At 43.1% G+C, this 24,748-nt stretch overlaps 1 protein-coding gene across 2 annotated transcripts in view; it reads left to right on the top strand.

Moving 5' to 3' along the window:
* The window catches only part of nfatc1 (nuclear factor of activated T cells 1), a 50,493-nt gene extending 28,651 nt beyond the window's left edge, over positions 1-21,842 (top strand). For both annotated transcript variants that reach the window (XM_029248189.1, XM_029248188.1), the window contains exons 9-10: positions 6,187-6,849; positions 19,263-21,842. In XM_029248189.1, coding sequence (XP_029104022.1) covers positions 6,187-6,849; positions 19,263-19,318 — 719 coding nt within the window. In that variant the 3' untranslated portion in view covers positions 19,319-21,842. The remainder of the gene's footprint in view (positions 1-6,186; positions 6,850-19,262) is intronic.
* Positions 21,843-24,748: the final 2,906 nt, after the last annotated feature.

Raw genomic sequence — 24,748 nt, 5'->3', positions numbered from 1 at the left:
GTATTACAGACAAATTTTATGTATAAAAACTTTTCTAGCCTGTTTATAATAGTTCAGTATAATATGGGTTTGTTATAGTATTATTGTTTATATTCTAATGGTTTATCATGGTTATATGTAAATCATGATATTGCATTCTGTTCATCTATTGAAATGAGTTTCACAACCAGAAATATATATAAATATTTTACATTTTCAGTAATTGTTTTATTTTTAACCCATGAGAAGAGTGATTGCCAGTGGCTTTGCTTTTGAACTTGAACGCGATGAAAAGAGTTCCGAGCTGCCTACGCTTCGAGGTCACCGCATTACATGTCGACTTTGCAGCTTCCTCCTCAGTCGTGCGCCCCGAACATAAACGCACCGTTTGACAGAAGGATGTGCTTTTCTTCGCACAGGATAAAGCTGCTTCACAGAGGCCTCGCTTTCTTTCTACTCAGTCGTGTCTTTATCAATTCACACACGCTTTGTGGTGCAGATGTTCGTAGATCAGCGTGCAATTAGAGCCATATCATCTCTCTGCTGTTTAATTTAATCCCCATCCAGGGGAAGAGCTATTTACGTGGATATTTAGTTCCGGTGCACCTGTGATTTGTCAGTTTTCAAGGTATAGGGAGATTTCCTTACCATTAGAAATGAGTTGGTAACACATGTATGTATCAAGCTTAGTACATAATTAAGTCAGTTTGGAGTAAGTTTGTTACAATTTTCTGCATCGTATCTGACAAGTAATTAAAACAGGAGTGTATATGTGCTTACTTGCATATGTCTGTGCTGATTGTAAATGGAATGGAATTTCTGCTGTTGCTAAAATGAATGTTGACTTTTATTGCATCATAACTGATTGCTTTAAGAGACACGTGTTTTTCAGCACATTTCTTAATATATTCTTCAATAAAACAATACATTCGTTGTTGGAATCCACTGCTAATTGATATTGTGAAATACAGAAGCATAAACCAACTTTTTTTTTTTTTTTTTTTTTTTTTTTTTTTTTTTTGTGTCATAACTTTCCTAGCCCGTTTCCAGTAATGGTTATTTAAATTACGGCATGGCGTTCCGTTCCTTTATTGATATAGCAAAAGTTTCACAACCGCAGAAACAGAAAAGACATGGGCAATAACAAATTAAAAACACAAAGTAATTCTCGGAATGCCTTCTCTTTCATAGTCAGACCAAGACACCTAGAGAAGGCCAAGTTCTGCACGATAACGTAGGATTGTTTACGTCATTACATGACATTATGGTGTTCGGAATCATCTGTCTGAGAATATTAATGTGTGCACTAAATAAGAATGGCATTATAACATCCTCTCTTTTACCTTAACGATAGTAACGTGTAATGTTGCCATGAGTGGCACAGATTTCATAGCTGCAGACCATGGGCTCTTTACAGTGCGTCTCATTACTTTTTTTTAGTCTATGCAACAAGTAGTTAATACCCATTTTTTTAAATTTATTTTAAACAGACATGGGAGTATTTTACTATTTATCTTGGCTTATTAAAAACGTGTCTGTGACTAAAAACCTTTGTCACACTCTTCCTAACTATTCTGCTGTAGCTCCGTAAACGAGCTTCAGCAGTAAATCGGTGCTCAAACCAATTGCATTATGCTGGGTGGGGTGACCAGGTGAGCAGAGGAGAGCTTTTTTTTTTTTTTTTTTTTGACATAAACAGTGTTTAGATGAGTTATTAAACTAATGTATTGATTGAGCTGGTTGACAGCCATAATCAGTAGAGTTGTACATCCTGTTTGAACAGCTTTGAGGACAATGTTTGTAGTCTCTGTTGACTTAAGGCCTTTTGCTTACTAACCTTCTCCGATGGCATTAACAACTAGTCTTCAAAATGAGCCGCTGCTTATATTCTGCAAACCAGTCATTTTAAGCAGCTGCAGCAATGGGCAAAAATGAAGGCCGTGTGCATTTCCTCTTTGGCCTGCTGACTCAGCTGTACGTCAGTGCAGCCTACAAATAGATTTCAAGAATGTGTAATTGTTCCTTTTCGCGCAATGAGCTAAACTGTATTTTTTTTGGATTAAAGTTGGAGAAGCTGAATATCAATCAAATTTTTTGGATTTCTTACAGAGGAAGCACTTCTGAAATTCTCTGTAAATGGATTAAAAAAAAAACTAAAGGATCAATGTGAATATAGATTTGATTGTAGATATAAGTGGTGTGCTGGCGCAGCAGGTAACGCTGGTGCCTCACAGCTCCTGGGCTGTGATTTTTAGATCTGTGCAGATCTTAGATGCTCTCGCAATGTTTGCTTGTGCCACCGCTCGTTGTTCAGACATGTCGAAGAAGGCAGCGGTACACCACTTCCATACACTGACTTACCTTGAAAACCACACATGTGGTCACCAAGAGTTGGCTTTGCATGGCATTTTTCTAGACATACACGGATGCGATTTCAGTAATAATTTGCAGTCTGTCCTTGTGTTTGGCTGAGTGCAGCATCGTGGAGTAACACCTTCCCAAAACATTTTCAGCAATGCTTTGAGAATAGGCACACTGTTCTCAGCACCTCCGCGTACCTGTATGCACATGGGATTTCAGAGTGCCGCACCTTGGCGATCCCTCAGCAGGAAGCCCGTGTAGCCACGCTGATGCTTTCCTCGCTTTCCTCAGCACACACTGAACACAAGGCCTTGAGCTCTGCAACGGTGCAGTGGAATTCCTCAGGTCACCTTCCGAAGTTAAGAAGGAACATTTGATACCGCCCAGCGCCGCTGCGGTGTAGTTAAGGCAGTTAAAATCTTACAAGAGGGAGTCTCCTGTTTGAATGTGAAGGAGACAATGGAATGAGGCACAAAAGGTGTTTTTCATTTTCATATATAGTACATACCTAAATATTCCAGTCACTTTAAAAAAAAAATGATGTCAGAATTGGAAGCAGTGAAGCTGGAATTTAGTGAAGAATTTTAAGAGTTAACATGTAAAGCTGCGAAAAAGGCTCACACCTGGTACAGGCTGCCCCGGGTATTTACCTCCTTTATTTTGCTGTCATAACATCCTTGTTCCATCCTTGTTCCAGGCCCACCCATCGCAGCTTGCGGTGCTATGAATACACTCAAAGACACCAGCAGGCCTCGTGGCCCCGACAAACATTTGCAGCCTTACTCATCTCTGTCTTGGCGTAAGGGTGTTTCACGCACTGATAGACAGACTTCCTCTTACTGAACCTAAAATAGGCCTTCGGAGGCTATTTTAAAGCTGCAGTTGCTGGGACTTGCCTCATCTGGGTCCCTGTTCAAACACAGGACACCCTGCGCCATTGCTGAAGCGATTAGCACGTGAATTTGAATAAGTAAACGCTGGAAACAGTGGTGATCTCTTAACACCTTCTGAAGATTTCCTACTGCTTTTCTACTTTTGGTCACGGTTTTTAACTCCGTGCCAAGTTTATGAGATGTCCGTTAAACGTGTATCCACCTACAGGATGGAATTATACAGGGTTGCTAGCTGCTTTTTGGACAGTAATTTTCTAATTCTCAGTCTAACTTGCAGTCTGTCCTTGTGTTTGGCTGGTCTCGGCCAGCCAACCAAATACCGTCGATTCGTAAACCCGAGTTGCTGACAAGCTAGATGCGGTATAGGTCACGAGTGAGGAATTATATCGAACATTTTCATATTTCTGTAGCGAGTCACTTTAAAACTCCGCATTGGCAGGGAGCTTTTTCTCTTGGTTTTCTGTTTGCTTTCGTCCCTCGGCTGTTGATTCTCATTGAAATCAGATTAAATGTCCGACCGAAACGGAGCCGAACGAACCTCTAAGTGCAGTTTGTGCTCAGGGCGTCTCCGAGTGACTCAGTAACTCAACACACCCACCGCTGATGGTCCGTGGATTCGCGCGGAACACTGAGCTCTGTGTGCTGGAGAGCTTGGCAAGGCGCGTTGCGGGATGCCCTGGGCTGCGTTACGGGAGCAACCGTGGGGAAATGTCGCCGCAACGAGCGAGCACGTGAAGAGCAAAGAATATAAATACACCGAGCAAGACGTCCGAGCCCGAAATATTAGGGCGCGTAGCCAGGAGCTGCCACCTGAAGTTGAACTGAAGTGGAATACAACCAACGTTGGATGACTCTATGTAAAGAAAGTAGTGAACAAACATTCTAGGATGTCTGCACTTTTGTGTGCAGGATTGGATATTTCTACAAAAAAAGATCCTGGTCATTGTAAAAGGGAGACTAAAGCACATTGTGATGTTGGCAGAACCATGAAACCTCGCCCATGAGCAGCATTAGTGCAGAACAAAGCAGCAGATTATACACTCCTTTTTAAAGCTTTTATTCATGTGGGGCACGACCCAGGCTGCAGTCTTGATCGGTGGCCAACACGCCGTGTGTTCGCAGCGATTGGAGAACAGGAAGGCGAAGGCGGGGTGGGGATGGGTGGTCTCAATCCCCACAAGGCTAATTTGTGTAGTCCTGTGGACTACTGTGCTCTCCGGAGCGATGGGAAGTTTAGGCTTCGTAACCCTCGTTTGCTGTGCGAATGGCTTGCGGAGAGACGCGCTCTATGGGAACCAGGCAGGCTTTCTGATATCGCAACCTCAGAACGCTTTCGTTGGATACCAGATGTTTCTGTATTTTAGTTCTACTTTTTGGGAGTGCTGCCTAAACATGTTAAGATCAGGAGCCCTTACCTGTGTACTGTACACTGACAGTGTACATGCTTACTGGAAGGCTTCCTATTCAACTGTCAACATGAGCAAAAATTTTGATTTGTCCCTATGTATGTGACGGTTAAATGACAAACCACAAAGGAAACTGGTTCAAGTTCCACCTAAGGCTGTACTCTTCAGCAAGGTGTTCACCCGGAGTTGATACAGTACAGTTACCTTGGTATGTAAATAGGCAAATAATTATATGTAGCCAACTATACAAATCTCACAGTATTAGTTTTTTTGGACAAAATAAATCTGTTTTTGATAAAGCTACACAAGGTATATTTATTTATTTATTCTTGCATATTTTAACAAGTGAGCATGTCCTAAGTCTATGGCCCACAACTGACCCTCCCCACCGCAGCTATGTCCTACTCCCACCTCTGACTTCCTTCTGCTACAAAGGTTAGCAGCAAATCTGCATAATAACTGCAAAATTCTAATGAGTTTTGAAAGATCCGGTCACTTTTCTGGACCTTTTTAACGCTACGTACGTTTACATTACTTCGTTTAGCGGAAGCTTTCCTCCAAAGCAACAGCCAAAGAATGCTATGTCGTGTTATCAGCCCACACCTTATTGACAGAAAGTGACTTACACTCCCACGTTCATTTCTTACAATTAATCGCTCATCCATGCACCAGTGGAACACACTCTCTCTGTCACTCGCACACTATGGGGGAACCTGAACAGCATGTCTTTGGACCGTGGGAGGAAACCGGAGCACCCGGAGGAAACCCACACAGACCGAGCATGGATCGAACCCATGTCCTCTCGCTGCACCCGGGCGCTCTGAGACGTGATGACTGATGCTAAATACTGCAGTATTCCTCCCTTGTGCTGTATGTACTTATGTAGGGGTTTGCGTTTCCTTGGAATACTGACTGCGTCTCTGTGCTGCTAGGACCCAGTTCTGCTCCAAGTTAAAATAATAAAAGGTGAAAAATGTTCTTAGTCTAGATGCTGCTGCCTATAAAGATTTAAGCCTCCAAAGAGATTTGCATTAGCATGTGTAGGGCGCACAGCGGAGCTCCCGAACCTCGCGTCTGTCCCGGCGCAGGTGAGGAGAGCAGCCGAGCAGCGGGTATCCTCCTGACACGCACACAGTTAACTCTTGTGTCGTTCCTAATAAAAGCAGCGTGTTTTGTTTGTTCTTCAGAGCAGTAATTTGTTTCATACTTTGAAACGCTTAGCTGTAAAACTCCTCCAGAAGAATATTTTATAATTCGCTTCAGTACAATATTGGGGCTGGAGAAGAATCCAAAGAAAATAGGCCTTCTCAATATTAGAACCAGCTGTAAGTCTCTTGTGCTGATGACTCATCCGTTTTAACTTTTTTCTTCTGACATTTTCAGCGGGGTGGGAGAACTCAGCAGCTGACACAGAGTCTCATTCAGACCTTGTTTATTTGGCTGAGGGTATCCTAGCCACAAACCCACTCACTCAGTCACATGAAGTCAGAACGTGTGTTTGGTTTATTCACTTTTTTTTTTCTTCTTCTCCTTTTTTCTTTCTGCAGTTCCGATCATAAAAACTGAACCGAACGATGACTACGAGCCCCTGTCTGGGCAAGGGGAGCCCGCGCTCGGGATGCATTCGAAGGCCTACTTTGGCCCTCAGGCGCCGACATCCGTGGCGCAGCCCGACACCAGGGCCTGCCTGGGGGGATACTCGCCCTGCCAGCCGAGGCAGCCCGCCGTGCCCTCTCCCTCCCCCAACTCCAGCCCCAAGTTACACGACCTGTCGCTCGCAGCCTATCCAAAGTGCCTTTCCACTAGCCTGTCCCAGCATCCTGTGCTGCAGCCCTCTGCCCAGGCCGTGCCCAGCATCCAGGAGACGCCCGGTGTTTCTCCGAGCCACTCGCCCCTGGCGGTGCTCCAGTCCCCGGTCGGCTCGCACCCATACCAGCGGGCCGGCCTTTACCCCAACAGCAGTCCCTGCTCCTCCCCCACATCCCATCCGTCGACCCCCAGCGGATCACATGAGGCCCCGTTTCCCCTGGCGTACAGCCCTCCTCCCCCGCCGCCCGTCAACTCCGGCTCCCCTGCGGCTGCACAGCTGCTGAAAGCGCCCCCCAGGGGCAGCCCTCCGGCCCTGCTGCAGGAGACCAGCCGGCCGCCCGTCCTGCCGGTCAACGTGAAGCAGGAGCCCCAGGAGCTGGACCAGATGTACTTAGATGACGGTGAGTGTGTATCTGAAGAGGACTTTTGCTCTCAGGGCACTTAGATTTCAAAGATACATTTTGATGCCAAACACTTGGCAAATTGCTATAGAAAGTCACAAAACGGCTTCCTAAGAATTTAAACATTTATTTAAGTGAATGGAAGTTAGTGAGGCTCATTACAGAAGCTCAGCAGTCCTGAATACCCATTAAAAGTCAAAAGTGCTTTTTAACTGCTGTTGAAAATGCCCCGTCTATCGTCGCTTCAGCTGAGCGGCACCGTGAAATACGGTGAGTGCAGAGTGCGTGCGTGCGTGCGTGCGTGTGCGTGCGTGTGTGTGTGTGCACGTCTGTGTGCGTGCGCGGAGTGTTGACGGAGGAAGACTAATGGCAGCGGGTTTCCTGCCATGTGGCTACCCTCCGTTCACAAGACAGGTTGCTCTTTGTTCAGCTAGTATTCCTGTAAAGTTCTTAACCATCAAGCTGTCATCAGTGAAATTACTAGGTCAAAGTAAGTCGTGGGTTTGAACCTGAGTGTCGTCATTATGAGTGGCTCCTCCGTGATCTAGTCCGCATCAGGAGCAGCACTTTAGTTGCCCTGTTCGAAGGAATCGGAGCAGTATCTGTATATGTTTGAGATGTATATATGTGTGTATCTGAAAAACCATAAAATGCTTCATACCCTATATATAAAATACACAGTTTGAGTATACTTTAGCATAAAACTCAAACACTTTGGCACAGCATGTAACATTATGGTTAGAGCCATCCCCTACCAATCAGAAAGACGCAGGTTCGACTCGTGCAGCAGTGTCCCCAATCAAGGTACTTGCCTTGAACTGATGTAAAAGCCGTTAACAGCGGTACCAATGTGCGATTCATTATGTGTAATTTAAGATTCACACCTAATGCTTCAAGTAGAAAGGTGTCAGCTAACTGCATAATTAATTAATAATAATAATAATTCCGGTTGTCATTTTCATAATCACTTTGCATTTACACACACATATCATCACTTGGCATCTGCAGGTGAAAATTTATTCCTGGAAGGTGGACATTTGAGTAACATGACGAATAAATTAAGTGTATAAAGCAGCTTTCCAAATGATGGAAATGTATTCTTTTGTTGATTGATTTTGATTGGCTGGTTGCGTTGGAGAAAAGCATCCGCTAACTGGACTGTTCTAGTTGAAGGTATCCGTCCCCGGCTCGTCCGTTTAACTCAACAAAGTCCTTTGACCTACTACCAAACGTGTAATTGGTGTAGGAGCAGTGCTGGACTGAGGATTGGACCACCAAACTGCGTCCCATTTTATACTTGACTTAAGCATCTTTGGTTTCCTGTGTCCTTTGTGGGGCACCGCATGCTCATGAGATATCCAGACCCGGCACACGCAGCCCGTCGGCCCTCGTGTTTGTGCGCAGGGATCCTCGGAAATGCAGCTGCATGACCTCAGCGGCCCGTGATTTAACGCTCACCGCTAAGTGTCCCAGCCGCGGTGCTGATGTGAGTGAGCAGGACACATGAGCCTCCCAAGGGCTGCACAGTAGCTATTGGCTCCATCTATTACCAGGAGGAAATGGCTTTCAGGGGTTCGCACGCACCAGTTACCCGCTCTGATTCATGGAAACGGAAATATGTCGTCTTACAGAGACCGAACTGTGCGGCCTGGGGCGATACGGCCTTTAGAAAAGGCTGTTTCCAGGTTTTGGCCACCTTATACTTCCTTGAAGGCATGACCGCTCTTCTCCCGTGAACTTCCCGCTGCTGACAGCGTGCTGCTCATCACCGTGTCGAGCTGAACTGATGTTGCGAGTCTTTCTGGGGAATGTTAAGTAGCAGGATTTATAGCCCATCTGATCTGTGTTTCTGCCCCAATATTGAAGCCGTTATATCATCTCCCGCCGCGCTGTCTCTCGGGCAGCCCAGTGCCCCGTTTCTGCTGTGCGGTTAATGTCTGTAGGATTAAGCTACACACCACAGACGGGCTTTATGAAAGGCTGCAGTTTTTCTCAAGTCCCGGGTTCCAGACTGTTACTTAAAACCTCCTTTTGATGAAGGAAAAAGGAATTTCCTTAGATAAATATATATTGGATTGCTCTGTCTTGGATTTTGTTTAAATTATTGTTTAGGAGTGGCTTCGTACTCTTACCATCAAAAATAAACAAGAATTCCTGAGAGTTCATCAGCTTTATAACGTTCTTGTAATTAACTGATTTTTTTATTTTTTTTTCTTTCATAGCTATAAACAGGGGCGTTTTTTATATGGCTGGGATTGGCAGCTTATAGTTTGCTGTATCCCATAAATGAAGGGATATGAGCAGCGTCGACATAAACCACCTCAAAAAGTAAGTTTATGAAAACACATGGCTCGTTGTTTTTCAAAACTGAATATGCCTTTATCTTAATCGCACACGCACGTAGAGTTGCTTAGTATTTTTTCAAAGCTTAGAATGAATTTACACAACAAGTAAGAAATTTTTGATTTGTGTGACAACGGTGTGATATTTAAGTGTAATAAAGGCAACTGGGACAGATGGACGTCTGAAATCGTGCTGCCTTGTCCTTGTTATGGTCCACACATCCCCCACCCCCACCCACACCCCCCCAGTCCACGCAGGCTTCTAAAGTTTCTCCGCATCCCCTTCTCCATCCCCAGCTTCCCTTGTGGAAGCAGCGAAAGTCATGGAAACTTTGATGAACGCTGGCTGTGCGCCCAGGCCCGGCTCTCTTGCAGAATGTGTCTGCAAAGCCTAATGATGATGTAAAGTGTCCACGCGGCGATAAAAGACGCAGAAGCCCTGTTTTTTTTTTTTTTTTGCCGGAGTGAGGGGCTCCACACGGCGAATGAAGGCTGCCTGGGTGTAGCGAGGTTCTTTAAGGCTTAGTTTGCCGTATCGCATAAATGAGTGTGTGGCTCAGCAGCTTGTTGAAAAGCTGCACCGACGCACAGGATAGAAGATAAGGACATACAGCAGGGGACGTGGGGTAAAATTTACCCAGCTGTATAAATGGGCAAATGATCGTTAGTTGCATAACACTGCAGCTCACTGGAGAAGCTGTAAGCTAAGTACATAAAAGTAATTATATTGTAAAACAAGTCATGCAGTGATGAGTCTTAATATTTATGAGTCGCTAAAGGGGCTTTACAAAGAAAAATATAGTACATATATAATCCTGAGATGTACTTTAACAGTCATGAAGAAAATTGTGAAGATCTTGTGCAGATGATTTCTGAAATCTCCAAAAAATTCAAATTTTCATGGAAGGCATTTAATTCCCGGTTAATCGAAGCTACCGTTGCTTTAAAGGTGCATTAGTAACGTTTGAATAAATAATTTTTGTTCTTGGTCTTGGACAGTGGCGTCCTGACACGATTTGCTAGTTACGGCACTCTCTGCGGTTGTATTGGAGACACAAAGATAGAACATAAAGGAAGTGAAATTGCAAGGGGACTTCTAGATTTTAATGGACAAATATTTTAAATCGGTGTTTTCGCACGGGCTGCTCCAGTTGCCGTTTTTAAATCGGGGGGCTGTACGGGTCATAAATAGCAATCTGATCACAAGACCTCTGCTCAGCCTGCGTCATGCAGAAGTGTGGCAAGTACCTGCTGACAGAAAGAAGGAACAGTGAACTCGAACTGCCTTCTTTCCTCTTACGACAGCCCCGTTTTGCGTTTGACCCTGTTAGAGACCGTGTGCGGTTTCAAAGTGATTCACAGTTTTACTTATTTAAATAGCTTATGAAATTATGTCTTCAGTTCCTTATTTTGCCAAATTATGTGAGGAATTCATTGAAATTCAGTTAATTTGCTACAATTACAGTTAAGCTATGTTGATTTGTGCCAGTCATGCAAATACAGAATTATTCCCTGGCAGCAAGAAAGCGCCATTCAACTCTAGTCAGTTCTCCAAAGGGGGGGACACATACCCGGTAACACAGGGTGCAAGGCCGGAGGGGGAAGGGACACACCCAGGACGGGACGCCAGTCCATCGCAAGGCACCCCAAGCGAGACTCGAACCCCAGACCCGCCAGAGAGCAGGATCGGGCCAAACCCACTGCACCAATGTTGATGTTCTACTCAAAAGTGAATTGAGCTAAACCTCTTTTGAGTGCATCACTTAAATACATTCTGTTCTACAGATGCTACTAAGTCAAAATAGCGCTCCATGTTGGGAACACATGTAAGGTAACGCACTTCAGCTTTCATCAGGTCGCACACTGTCTATTAATATAAGGCAGTGAGGATAAACACCAATATAGGTATGTTTGCTTAACTAAATACCCTGTCAGTGCCGTGTGTCACTTTTCCATTTTTTCCGACTCTGCGTCCTGTCTCCAGGAGGCCTCTAACTAAATCCAGCTCCTGCAGCTGCTGCTCTTACCGACACAGCACAACCTAACTTTCCCAGTCCTGAAGTCATCATTTTAACAGGTTATCTTGAGGCGCTTATGTCTCCTGCTTGATCCTCCCTCTGCTTCTCTTTTAAAGAGAAAATTAACTCTGATGCACAGTCTAAAATATAGGGACAGCTGGCAACGCATCGGTTTGAGCTGCTGCCTTCGCACCGAAAGCTCGCAGGTTTAAAACCCACCTCCAGCTGTAGTACCCTTCAGCAAGGTATTTACCCTACAATTGCACAATAATTGTAGGTGGCTTGACATTGAGTTGCTTTGGAGAAAAGCATCAGCTTAATGAATAAATGTAAATATAATAGAGCTTGATTGTTGCTGTTACCGGGAGCAACGCTGTTATTGTAACGCTGAGCAGTTATTTAGTGCTCCATCTGGGTCACTAACACCAGTTTGTGAAATTCTCACCGAGAGTGTTTGTCTCGAACTGCATTTAGACCCCTGGCAGCCTCAGTTACGACGTCTGCGCAGCGTGAAATGTAACGAGTCCGTTTTTTGCGTATTGTTGACGGTGCAAATCGGGAGACATCTGTAAACACGCGCGGATCAACAGTCGCGTTCTCAATTATAGCCACCGTATGAAATGCATTAGTGCAGTGAAGTGTATCCAATAGCGACAGATGTCAATAAGGAGCGATATGTGGCCATGCGTGTTTGGGGAAAATACTAGGGGTTTTCTGCCTCTTGCCAGACATCTTGCATTTTACTGAGCGCTAATGTGAACAGCAGCTCTTGGGGGAGCCGAGGCCCCCTTCTGTCTCAGTGTGACCAGCGTGTGAACCGGAGCTCCGCATGCACGCACGCCTACATCGTGCTCAAACAATAATTCATAACCATCTAGTAATGTTCTTTTTCACTGCCCTCTGTCTCAGTCCGCCGTCTACCCAAGGACCTGCTTCATCTCGCTTGCTTAATATTGACCACATGTTGAATGAGGAAATAGACTCTCGGTCCAACCGCTTGACTTTGTATACCTGGGAGGAGACGGAGGTCCAGCTCTTACGGCACCTCGACCGGGCCGAAGCGCTTTAACGGCAAGTTTGAGACCATTAAAGAGCACAATGCTTTCATAATGCTGTTGGCAGAGCGGTGGAAGGAAATACAGCTTATTGAATTGAGTCGTTTGTTTGCCCACTAAATACCATTGTTTCATAGCAAGCGGATAATTACTGGACTCTTGAGGACATCACAAACTTTTAATGTTCTGTCATGACTGTTCAGGAAATAACTTTGAGTTACACGAAGCCTTCAGAAGTTCCAGCATTTCCCTCTAACAGCGAAGGCATCAATTAGAGCCTCTGTGACACGTATATTGTAAGAAGTGTCATGTTATTTAAATTGTACGACACCTTATCTGTTGCGGACAGAAAATTTCATCAGCTGTCATATGGCACATGGAGTCCCTTAAGTGACTGCTTTGTCAGCACTTTCTACATATGGAAATATTACAGTTGAGCTGCCTCACTTGTATGTTCCTACTTCAAAGTGTTTACAAAACTGTAATATCACCTTTCATGTGTAATAAAGGCTAAATAGTCAAATAACCAGTAACTGGTCCCATTAAAGAATTAATAGTCATAATATCTGCAGGTGACATATTGTATGTAATGCGTAGTACTATATACTGTTAAGTCTTCAGGAGACTAAGTTGCATAAAACGTTGCCGACTGTATCTGATCTTCTCAATAATGATGTGTGCGCTGCAATGTTCCTCCAGAAAATGGATGGGGATTCGCAGTAAAGTTCATTTCATTTTCTGGTGCAAATAAATCAGTCAAAAATTTTCAAAGATACAGACATTACAGTTTTCATTTATTTTTATAGCATTTTCTCCGCTCACTTTTTTGGGAAAATTTCGGTTTGCTTGTTGCGTCCACAGGTTGTTTCTGCTGTTCCTGAGTGTTGATCAGTAACAAAATGATAAATACCGTGCGTGCTCGTGGAATGAAATGGTCAACAGTTGGCGACTGGTGACACGGCGAGTAGTGCTGCTGTATCACAGCGCCTGGGTGGTGTGAGAGGGTGTGGGTTCAATACCCACTCAGTCTGTTTGGAGTTCTCACGTTCTCCCAGTGTCTGATGGGTTTCCTTCGGGTGCTCCGGTTTCCACCCACACTCAAAGACATGGTTCAGGTTCCCCCATAGTGTGAGTGACAGAGAGAGTGTGTGTGTGTTCCACTGATGTATGGATAAGTGATCCATTGTAAGTAGTGTATCTAGCAGTGTAAGTCACCGTGGTGAATAAGGTGTGTGGGCTCATAACACTACATAGAGTTCATTGGAAGTCGCTTTGGAGAAAAGCATCTGCTAAATAAATGTAAATGTATTCTGTAGAAAATATGACTTAAGCTGGAGGCACTTTGCCCCCACATATGAAAGCACAGGTTGCTGCAGGACTTACCGCGCGCTTCGGACGAGAGCTCAAACAGGACTTCCACTTGCGAAGACGGAAAAAGCGAGGCGGAGGTTTTACTCTCTAAACAGACTGATGTAGTGCATGTGAGCCTCCGGTGCTTCCCGTGGTGTCCCAGCGTACCCCCTGCCGAAGCTCCCACACAGCGAGAAAGCAGTTAGGCGGAAACCAGTGGTACAGAAGAGTTTTCCCCAATGAAAGGTTTATTAACATATATACGGTCTTAATATGTATTTGTAAAATTAGTGAATGTTGATCTTTGATTAATGTTATAGGAAGACAACTGAAGAGAGCTGAATAAGCCACTGAGTATAGTTTTCCTAGTGTAGTAAAAGACAGGTGGCAGTTCACTGGGCGTTTTCTTGAAAAGTGCATCTGAAGGTGAGACGCAATAAGATTTTGTTTCTGCCAGCTTAAAATAAAACCAGGTAGGCTGCTGTAAAACTCAAAACATATCTCAGAATATCAGGCCAACGAGCAAAATAACTCTGGTACATACGATGCAGTAAATGTCTGCATAGTCTGTGTAATGTAGAAATTCACATAATTTGTTGTCTGATTGCCCAAATATGTACCGAGAGAGACAAACCACAGAAGGAATCGCTTAATTCCTAACTTGTGTCTATGGCCCACGCTGTGGATGCACACGCAGACACAAAAGGAACCAAAATTGTACTGCCAAAATTCAGAGAAGCTAATATTTGGAAGAACTGCCCTGTACTCATTTTTATTTATCTGGGTCAGGCTGAAGCCCTAGTACCAGTCTTGAGAGAGGGGGGGGGGAAGAAAAAAAACAAAAAAAAAAACTTTTTTTTTTTTTTTTTATGACTTTTCCTCTCTCATGACATAAATGTTCCCTTGCAGCAGATGACGGGTAAATTTAGGACAGTTTCAGAATTTCCTGCAGCAATATCAATAAGCTGTCTGTCTTCATTGGTCCGAAGATGTAAAATAGTCACTTCGTGTTCCCGGTCTTGGCAGAAGGGGAGGATTTATAGGACGGCGGGACTTTTTTCAGCATCTGAAAGGTTTTTCTGAATAATTTTTTTGAGGTATTGAATTAGCGTCCTACGTGATTAGTGTGCAGCCATGGGACTGCGCTTTGGCTTTCTTTTCGCCAGGAATATGTATGCCAGGTTCACGCATGTCTTCAGGAGGAGTATTAATGGCTGGGGCTGTGGAGGAGAAGCCGGAGTTGGGCTCAGCTGGCGAACCCTTCGGCAGCACAAGCGGGAGGGGGACACGGGGTCTGATCCGTGGACGCGAAGACAAAAGAGCGTGTTCTTCTGCGTCTTTTCACCGGGTGGATCTCTGCGTGTCGAGGGCCCGCCGGTGGGAGTCGGGTCAGAGGGAATTCCTCAGCGGCAGCCCAGGCCCTTCGCTGCCAGCGTGGCTCCGTACGAATTCCCGCTTGTGCTATTGTTTTACTTGCTGGCGCGGCGGCGACGGCAGCGGCGGTCGGCTTGGCCCGCGCGGGGTCGAGGAATACCTCCACAGCTGCGCAGCTGGCCGAGCTCCGCAAAGCGGCTTGCACCGACCGAGCCGCTCTCTCACCGCGTCCCCTCCCGTTCTTCAGCCGGGTGCCTGAGCGCTTCCACATGGGCCGGAGCCGCGACTCGTCTCGAACGTCACCGCCTCTTCATTTATTTCCGTTTCTTTTTATTTGCGGGCCTGTTCTCCCATATGTTCCTCACACCTAATTTTCTTTGCGTTTCGGCGGTAGTGCCGTGCAGTGTGTGTTACATTTGTCCTTTGTCACAGCTCATTATTATTACTTATCAGAGGGCCTTGAACTTTCATCCGATCATCTAACCATGCTGAGGGGAATGGGTGTATGACTTCAGAACGTGAAAAGATAGACCGAAAGGCTCATTTCAAATGTCTGATGTACCGAAACATGGTGAACAGAAGCAGCGAGTGTAAGCATGCAGTACCACAGTATGGCGTTCACCTTTCTCATCATCTTTCCCTTTGCCCGCAGGGTGGGCCGGTGTTTACGCCATGTGGGGTGAGAGAAAGGGCCCCAGCACTGGGACCTCAAGTTTACATTCGCCAGCGTAAACGTTCACAATCGATGAAACTGAATCTATGACAGCCTACGGACTCTGACTGCCCTTCCGGTTAATGCTGTGTGTGGGTGGCTGCAAATGGCCCGCAAAGCATTTGCGCTGAAATTGAGAGCAGATTTGATATGTGGGGGAAACAAAAAGTAATTTGACCATGGAAATTCAATTTTTCTCATGTAGTCTGAATCTAGTGTCTTCCTAGCACTGATAACACCCCAGTTACTACAGTATATACATTGTTTACTGCTAGATGCACGGACAGTGCTGTTCTACCTTTCCTTTACATTCCGATCATTCATTTTTAACTAGTAGGTGGTTTATGCGTCGGTGTCTTTCGCGTTGGATAACTCTCCCTTAAGAAAGCTCTGTGGGATTTTGTCGCTTCTTACACCTATATTAACTACTGAAATAATGGGCGGCAGGTGCTATAATGGTTGCAGCCTTTCTATCAAAGAGAGCAGGTTAGAATCTGACATCTGCGCCAGTACCCTTGCGCAAGGTGCTTACCCTCAATGGATAGAGGAAAAAAATTACCTTGATGTATAAATTCATAAGTCATTGTAAGTGGCTTAGTGTGCAAACCAAACATTATCAGTCTCCTTAACCAAAGGCATCTGCTAAAAGGATGAATAATTACTATTGATTTCTCTTACCATTTTAATAGACAGCTTGACATTTTGAAGGCTGGAAAGTTGGCATGCAGTAGGAAGGCCAATAAATTAGTTATATATACAACAGTTATCATAATGATTGATGACAAAGGGTTGGTTGTTCTTTGTCACCTCTTTCTTTGTTCTTGACTGGTGGATTGGCATGAAAACCCATGGAGTGTGTAGGTCTCATTCTTCCCCGCTCCAGATTCGCACGGGTGATACGTAACTGCAGGATAGTTCAAAACGACATGCGAACTCGTAGTTCACATTGTTCATTTTTGCTGTTAGCATTCAAACAAGGTTTGAGACGATACATATTCCTAATTAATTAACCTTAACCAAATTTGGTGGCTATACAATGATCCTATTTACAGTGCAGTCTACTGTGCTGAAAAGAGAAAGCACTTAAGGGCAAGTTATTGTCCCTCTATAAAAACAGGCTGTACATCTGTGCATCACACTGGAATAAAATTTATAAATGTAACACCAGTTTGCTCATCTGACACGTTGAGAAGTTCCACTTTAGCAAATAGCCACAGTGAATAATTACACTGCTGTGGCAAAAACAGAATAAAACACTGTAGACGAGCGAATACAGGCACGCAAATCTCAAGCTATTTGTATGGCTGCCCAAGAAACACTTCTTCAGTGGTATTTTTATGCACCTTGTAAATATGTTTTCAGAGGCCACCTTCATTAAAAGGTGTCTGCCTAGGGCAGGTGGGTGTGTTGTCCCTGAGTGTGTTTGTGTAATGGCTATGGAGACAGGTGCCTGTTAACACCTGGCTTGGAGGGGGGGTTGGGGGGTTGGGGGGAGTCCTTCCCCTCTGCCATGTCACAGACTCCTCCTACAGAGAGGACAGCACTCCATCAACATGCCCTGCTGGTTATCAGTCTGCATCCAAAAATAGCACAGACCACCGCCATACTCGGTGGGACCGCAGACAAAAATAGCTAGTTGCGTGTAAAAAAGATGCCATCTTCTATACGGTTTCCTAAAACAACATTTAATTAATTTTCATTACCAACAGTGTTGGTATTTGTAGTCAGTTGCATGCATTGCTTTTTACCATGTCATAGTTTACTGTTGGTGGCACAGTGCTGCAGCAGGTAGTGCAGGTGCCTCACAGCTTCTGGGATGTGATCAGATGTGGGTTTGATCCCTGTTCAGTCTGCGTGAACTTTGCACGTTCTCTTTGTGTTCATGTGGGTTTCCTGTAGGTGCTCTGGTTTCTTCCCACAGTCCAAAGATATGTATTTCAGGTGAACTGGTGACTCTGAATTGCCCTCAGTGTGTGAGTGATGGTTCTTATTGTACTGCTTATTGTACCGGGTGTGCCCTACCTCACACCCTATGCTTCTGAGATAGGCTCGGGACAATCATGGCCCAATGGACAGGATGTTAATGGAAAGTGGAAATAGAGAGAGTGCTAACCGTTGATAGTCGTAGTCAGTTAATCTGCGCGCGTGGAGTCGGCCTTTTACACACTGTGGACACGTTACACTGTTCCGGGGGGGGGGGGGTCCACACGGGAGTGTTTCTCTGCAGTCTGGAAGCTGATGAAGAGGCTGAAAACACGTGGTGCTCAGAGCAGACATCCCTCCCTGCGCTGGCATCTCTGTGGGCTTCAGATGGACCCCTCTGAGCAGGAGGTCCCCTTGGGCACGGCGGCTCCCCTTATGGCGGCCCGATAGGTGCCGTGGTGTTTGTGCAGCTCGGGCAGGCGCTGCCGGCTTGTCATTTCCGCCTCATCTGCCAAAGAACACAGCGCGGAGACGGCCGATCGGGCTCCGCGGGTGTGGGAACGGTGTGGGCTTCACTTCGAGTGGGAAAACAGGAAAGACAAGAGCTTCGGGCTCCACTCGAGTGACCTTTCTCACCGAGTTAAAGTATCAGATACCAGCCGGACTTTTTTTGGTCTCTTTATCAAATGTCTGTGGAAGTTGGCACTTGCAAAACAGCATCTCAGCCTGAAGGACAGAGCCAGTGGTTGACAGGGGGCCAAAAGCAGCAATTGTTTCTTGTTTCTTTCTTGAAGGTCTGTCACTTTATCACTGTGATTACAATACACCCACCCACCCACACACACACACACAGATACATAAAAAACACCTAAAGGATGTGATGCATGTTTTTTTTTTTTTTTTTTACTACTTCAAGCTAAAACAAAATTTAGTCCACTTGTCTGGTGTACTTTAGTGTGATTTTAGTTATTTGCTTGTCAAAGGCTTTCACTGAGCATTATTAATGAGGTGCAGGCATCGGCACTGTATTTATGAACTATTTTTATGATGTTTATGAACCAGCTGTTTGGCATCATTAAAGCATGCTTCACTCCTGTGCATCTCAGCGAAGCTGCGTCCCTGTTTCTACGCTGACTGTCTGTGCGGAGTCTGTTACAGCAACGAAAAATTCTGGGTGTTTTCGCTCACTGAAGCCCTTCAGCGTCTATGTTTTTCTAAACAAATTGTCACTTTAACTTCCATAGGATTTTCACCATAGCTGTTACAGTAATGTTGTATACAGTGACATTTTATTGTATACATTATAACTTTGTTTATACTGGATTGAGATTTTTAACCATACTTATACATTGTTTCACTTTTTAAAACATTCATTTGGGTTGCCGTTATTTAAAATACTGCGCATTTGATCATAGATATTTTAAATCAGGACACATTATATTATAAAATTGTCATTATTATAATGACGTTTTTAACTGAAAAATGTGATGGTGTATGTATCTTGTATATAAACAGAAAGGGTCATAAAATGAATACTTTGCTTTTTGAAATGGTGTTGAAGACTGGAAATGAAATTATCACAGACGTCTCTTATCACTGGTTCATGAAACTAACGCTGCCTCTTTGTTCTTCTCCGCAGTTAATGAAATCATAAAGAATGATCTCTCCAGCATCTCGGTCCACAGTCACGCGTAGTTGTGTGGAAACGCCCGCCGAAGAAGACACACACAGGAAGGCCTTAAAGGATAAAAAAAAGAAATCTCTCCAAAATCGCAAGCATTAAGAATTTTTTGACATCGAAATCAATAGAAACCATTGTCATCGAACCCATGACAATCAAGGCTCGTCTTTTATATAAGAGACTGAATGTCCAGTTTGAGGCCTTACCTCTGTGAAAGAAATGGTCACGTGCTGTAAAACAGAATGCTATTCTGAGGACCAAAATATTATTTCATTTTATACGTTTTATTTCTTTCAAATTAATTTGATGTATAATTAGTTTTCCTAACTTGTAAGGGTTCTGGATGGTACATTTCGGCAGCGGTTCTTCCAAGAGTCATCCAAAGACGTGCCTTAGACCATCACCAACTCAACACAGAACCATCTTTTATTTCTATCAGCCAAGACAGTTTTTTTTTTTTTTAAATATATATAGTAACATTATATTTCAGAATGTTTACATAAAAATAACAAAAAGCTGGAAAGAAAATGCAAGGGATTTTACTTCTTTTGCCTTTACTGTTCTGTCCTACAGTTGGGTTTACAAACGTGTTGGCGGTCATCTGTTCAAAGTGTACCAAAGCTTATTCCCTGGTATGTGCACAACAGTTCCTGCTCAATTGCTCCACACACTAATGTGTTGAGCCAGCGGACGCAAGAGGTCGGTCGCCCAGCATCCCGCATAAGCTCTCCCCAAGCATGAACCCGAGCTCTGGAACACGTTCGCGCCTTGAAGCCAACCATATATATTTGTTATTGCCACGGCCGATGAAGTGAGTCAGCGAGTGAGCGGCAGCAGGAGGAACTCCAGCTCTCTGTCCCGACAGCTCTGCAAGAGTCAGGGTGACATGGAGAATTCCTCCTTGTTGGCCAAGGGTTAGAGAGAGAGACACTCTGAAGGACTTCCCCTAGACCAGGGTGTAAAATTCACAAACTACCAGTGAATATGCCGCTCGCTTACTAGGTAGTTCATAGGTTTTCATCTTGAATTAGTCTGTATACATTGACGCTTCAACTGGGCTCTTGAAAACATTGTAATAAGAAAAAAAAAAAATCTCAACTTGAGCCTGGAAACCCTCAAAGATCACTTTCTTATGCAAACATGTAAATAGGTGTCTACTTTTATGATTCTCATCTGTAATGGTTTTTAACATTTGTTTGTAGGAGGGACAAGTTTGACAGACTATAACTTTGGGAAACTATTGTTCTAGACAATTTTGGCAGTTTTAAACAATTACAAGTAAGTAGCTACATATGCCTTTGAAACAATGTATGCACTTTAGAAGCTGATGGCAACTGGCTCGTTTTCTGATCAATACGTTTTGTCAAAGAACCCAAAGACAAGTTGACAAAAGTTAACAGAATTTTTTTTCTTCTTGTAGAAGATCGATGATCTTCAGCATTTTCTAGAACTGTAAATGTGTATCTTCCTGCAGCATGTAACTTTTTTTTTTTAGCTTACTATACTGTTAAATGGCTAAATATATACCACAAAATTATACTATAACCTCAGTGAATACATGAGCTACAGTTAGTTATAGACAGTATTGTGCCTTAACCCTATTTTTTTGTATCCAGTCATGATTGTCACTAACTTTGCTTTCCCAGGCACAAGATGAAATGCATCTCATAAATATTTATGGGAATTCAAGTCTTTCATGCGTACACATCTACAACACAAACACATAGAAACCTGTCTAAGCCATATTGTCAATATTTGCACTTGATTGAAAACACAAATATAATATGGCTTTAAGTGCATATTAACATGTAGCAAAGCAACCATATATGTAGTTTCAAGAAGCCTCATCTGTATATTGCTCTTTGCTGCATTATCAATAAACTAGTTTTGACTCCTGTATAGTTTTTGTGCAAGTGACTGGCTGAAAATATTTTTCCAAATCCCAGGTTATCCAAATTTCATCCCAGGTGATAAAACCAAACACTTTAATTTGCATATAAAATAGACCTGTTAATATTTTAAAATGTAATGTATTGTGCATAACTCTATCGTGTTTTTCCTTAAGTTCCATTCTTTTGTTGAAGACCAGCATATTTCAGAACTCACTTCAATATTTTGTACTAATGCATTATGTAATGCTTTGGAAAAAAATTGCTCGACCCTCAGTAGGAAATAAACAGCAAGGTTAATATGTCGCTTCATGAATCTCTTTATCATGTCGAGATTTCTCTTGCCAAGGCTTCAGTGAATTATTGTTAAGCGAGAGCTTGGTGCTTATGTATGTTTTTTTTTTTTTTTAAATATCCTGCATCTCAGTATAATTTATGTTGCCTGTTTAACTGTATCATGTTTACCATGCTTTCTACTGTTCTGAAATGGGTTTAATAAATGTCCAGCAGTATTTGGCTGTGGGAGCAGGACTGAGGGGAGGCATTCGTTGGCGGCTGGGGCGGGGGGCGCTCTGCCCTGGGACTCTACACCACGCTCTTGTGTCCCATCTGCCACTTCTGCACTCTTTCTCCCCCCCCCCCCCCCCACCCCCACAAGGCTCTCTGAAACCATCCCAATACAACCATTATATTTTCAGGTCTAATAATTTCTCCTGATGAACTCCATCGTTCCCTCCCATTTTCAATTCATAGTGATGTTTCAATGCTCTGTCACATATATTGCAATGTTTTCTAAAAATGTTTTTGTGAATAAACAATAAAGTGCAAAAAAAAATGAAATGTGATATGACTGTTGCCTTTTCAAGTCTAAAGGAGGATACAAGACAGTACAGGTAATATTTGATTTACTGTCTTATACAGGTTTTACTTCACTCACTTTAAATAACCACTTGACGTGGTCAGGGTCATGGCAGTCCGGAGACTGTCCCAGAATCAATGGGCTCAAGGCTGATGGAGGCGCGCGCGCACACACACCTCGTCTTTAGACTGTGGGAGGAAACTGTTATACGATAATAGAATAACTTTACTAAGGATATCATAAAGGTATTTTATTCTGTTTTCTTGTTTTCAGAAGAAATCTTTTTTTCAGCTTGACACAGGTATTTAATAAGACCTTTAATTCCCCTTTTGCTCATTTTCTTGGAATACCAGCATTAAATGGTTTCTTTTACATGATGTTATGAGACACATTTTATGTGAATAAAGAAGGTTGTGAATGGTTTGATTTTTTTACCATCCTAAATACAGTATAAATGAAAGCTCACGTGTCTGTTCATATCACTTGCCATAAAGGTTTTAATGCCTACCAAAATGGCTAAGAGGTCTATTTTATTGATCAAAAGCATGTATATAGATGCTTATAACAGAAATTTAAAAAAAAAAAATTTCCCACTAATCTGAATCATGTGAAACATGGATACTGTAGCTTTCCGTATAATGAAGGGTAAAAGGTCTCTTGCAGGTATATGTCACACTTCGATAGTGTCTTTTCGTCAGTGAGGAGCACCTCAAAGTGTCTGATTCCCCAATGAGAACTGGAGGTCAGACCTTCATTGGCAATAAATGTTCGTTATTGATCGCTCATTACCGCTAGGGAAGGAGGCTGATCATTCTATTTTGATTAATTCTGACAGAATAAATAGACCAAACAACCCGCTAATGGACAGCTGCAGGAAGCACCATCTAACTATCGCCATGCAGAGCATTACCAGCCTGTCTGGGGGAGGACAGCAGGAAAGTAACATTAGGGTCAGATCAAGTCAGAAAAACGGTAGTTTCAACATCAGGAAATTCCACATGAGGAGTTGGTGTTATAATGTAACATCCAAATTAAATGTCAATTCAAACCAAAAATAAACAAAAAAGGTGCTAACGTATTTTAAATGTTTTTTAATGACATACTATGTTAGTGATGATATGTATGTAATGTGGATGTATACACACATACAGGCCATATGCATGTAGTTGAAATGTAATTATAACATGTAATGGGTGGCACATTTCAGGTGTAGATTCGAATCTGAATCTGTGTGCGTGACATTTGCATGTTCTCTGTGTCCGAATGGGATTCCTCTGGGTGCTCTGGTTTCCTCCCACAGCGTAAAGATATGCAGTTCATGCAATTTGGCAACATTAAATTGTCCATAATGTGTGAATTAGTGAGTGAGTGTATATATGGCTACTTTCCAAGGTTTACACCCCAGCCTCGTGCCCAGTGCTTCTGGGATGGGCTTCAGACTGCTGTGACCCTGATCAAGAGAATCAATAAGCGTGAGTGAGTGCTTATAACATGTAATTGTTTCTAGTATTATATTTTATCCCTATACAAGCAAGTAATATTATTATGTCTTCCTATAATCTATTCATTTTAAGGAAACCATCAAAAAGCAGAGTTGCGTTCCACACTGTTCTACCCCAAGGTCTTTAGGGACACCCAGTGGTCGGAGTGCAGAAATGTCAATTGGAACAATACTGTTTGCTTACGGACAGCAAATCAATTTTCAGTTTTTCTTATTATCAATACAGACACGTCCAAGAACAAATTCCACTCATGAAGGCAATCAGCTCATTATCATAGTCAACCTTTTGAGTAGCTGTACCCCAGCTGACTAATCCTGTTTTAAAATATTTCAGGAATCTTTTGAAAACTGGAACTTGAATATTTAACCAAAACAACTGCTTTCCTTCATACGACGACAAAATAATTCTGCTCATTTGTTTTATAATATTTACATTAAACTATTTAATTAATTTTAATAAATATTTCTAATATTTACATTAAACTCTTTCTTTTGAAAAATAATACCAATAGCCATTGCATTTTTGTGACTTAATGAGAAGTATTTTAACAGACAAACCTTAAAGTAAACATAAAACGGAACATAGATTTTCTGGAATTTACAACCTTGAAAATTTAAATCTATGTAAACATTAATATACTACTTACTGCATCACTTTTTATGTTACTGCTACAGAGTTAAACGTAAAAGATACATTTACATGCATTCATTTCTGCTAAACGAATAAATGCAAAAGTAAGTGTGCAAGATATGCTACCAGCTGCACCTTTAACTGTAGTACCCTTGAGCAAGATTCCTACCCTAAATTGCACCAGTAAAATTATCCAGCTGTATAAATGGATAAACCACTTATAAGTAGCTTAACACTGTGCGATGCTTTGGAGAAAAGCATGAGATAAATGCAAATGTACACTATGCATGATTTCTCGGCCTGTGCAGGGTTACAGCCACCATTGGAACAAAGGCCATGCGTAGAATGCCCAAAACCATGTTCTTTTCAGGTTTCAGGCTTTCTTTTTCACAGGATGGACTTCATCCCCTCTTGGCTGAGGCTGCTTGAAAACCCTCAATATGCTGACCTTGTAGAGAGCGATCACTAAAACACTGACAAAGGTTAAATGAATGGCTACAGGAGATTCAAAACAGGATATTTCAGACCCCAAGGCAATGGCACTAAGCGCTATTCAACCTGCTG

The sequence above is a fragment of the Scleropages formosus genome, chromosome 23 (assembly GCF_900964775.1).
Source record: "Scleropages formosus chromosome 23, fSclFor1.1, whole genome shotgun sequence".
Classification (NCBI taxonomy): domain Eukaryota; kingdom Metazoa; phylum Chordata; class Actinopteri; order Osteoglossiformes; family Osteoglossidae; genus Scleropages; species Scleropages formosus.
Note: the sequence above shows the minus strand (reverse complement) of the source record. Positions and strands in the feature narration are given on the sequence as shown.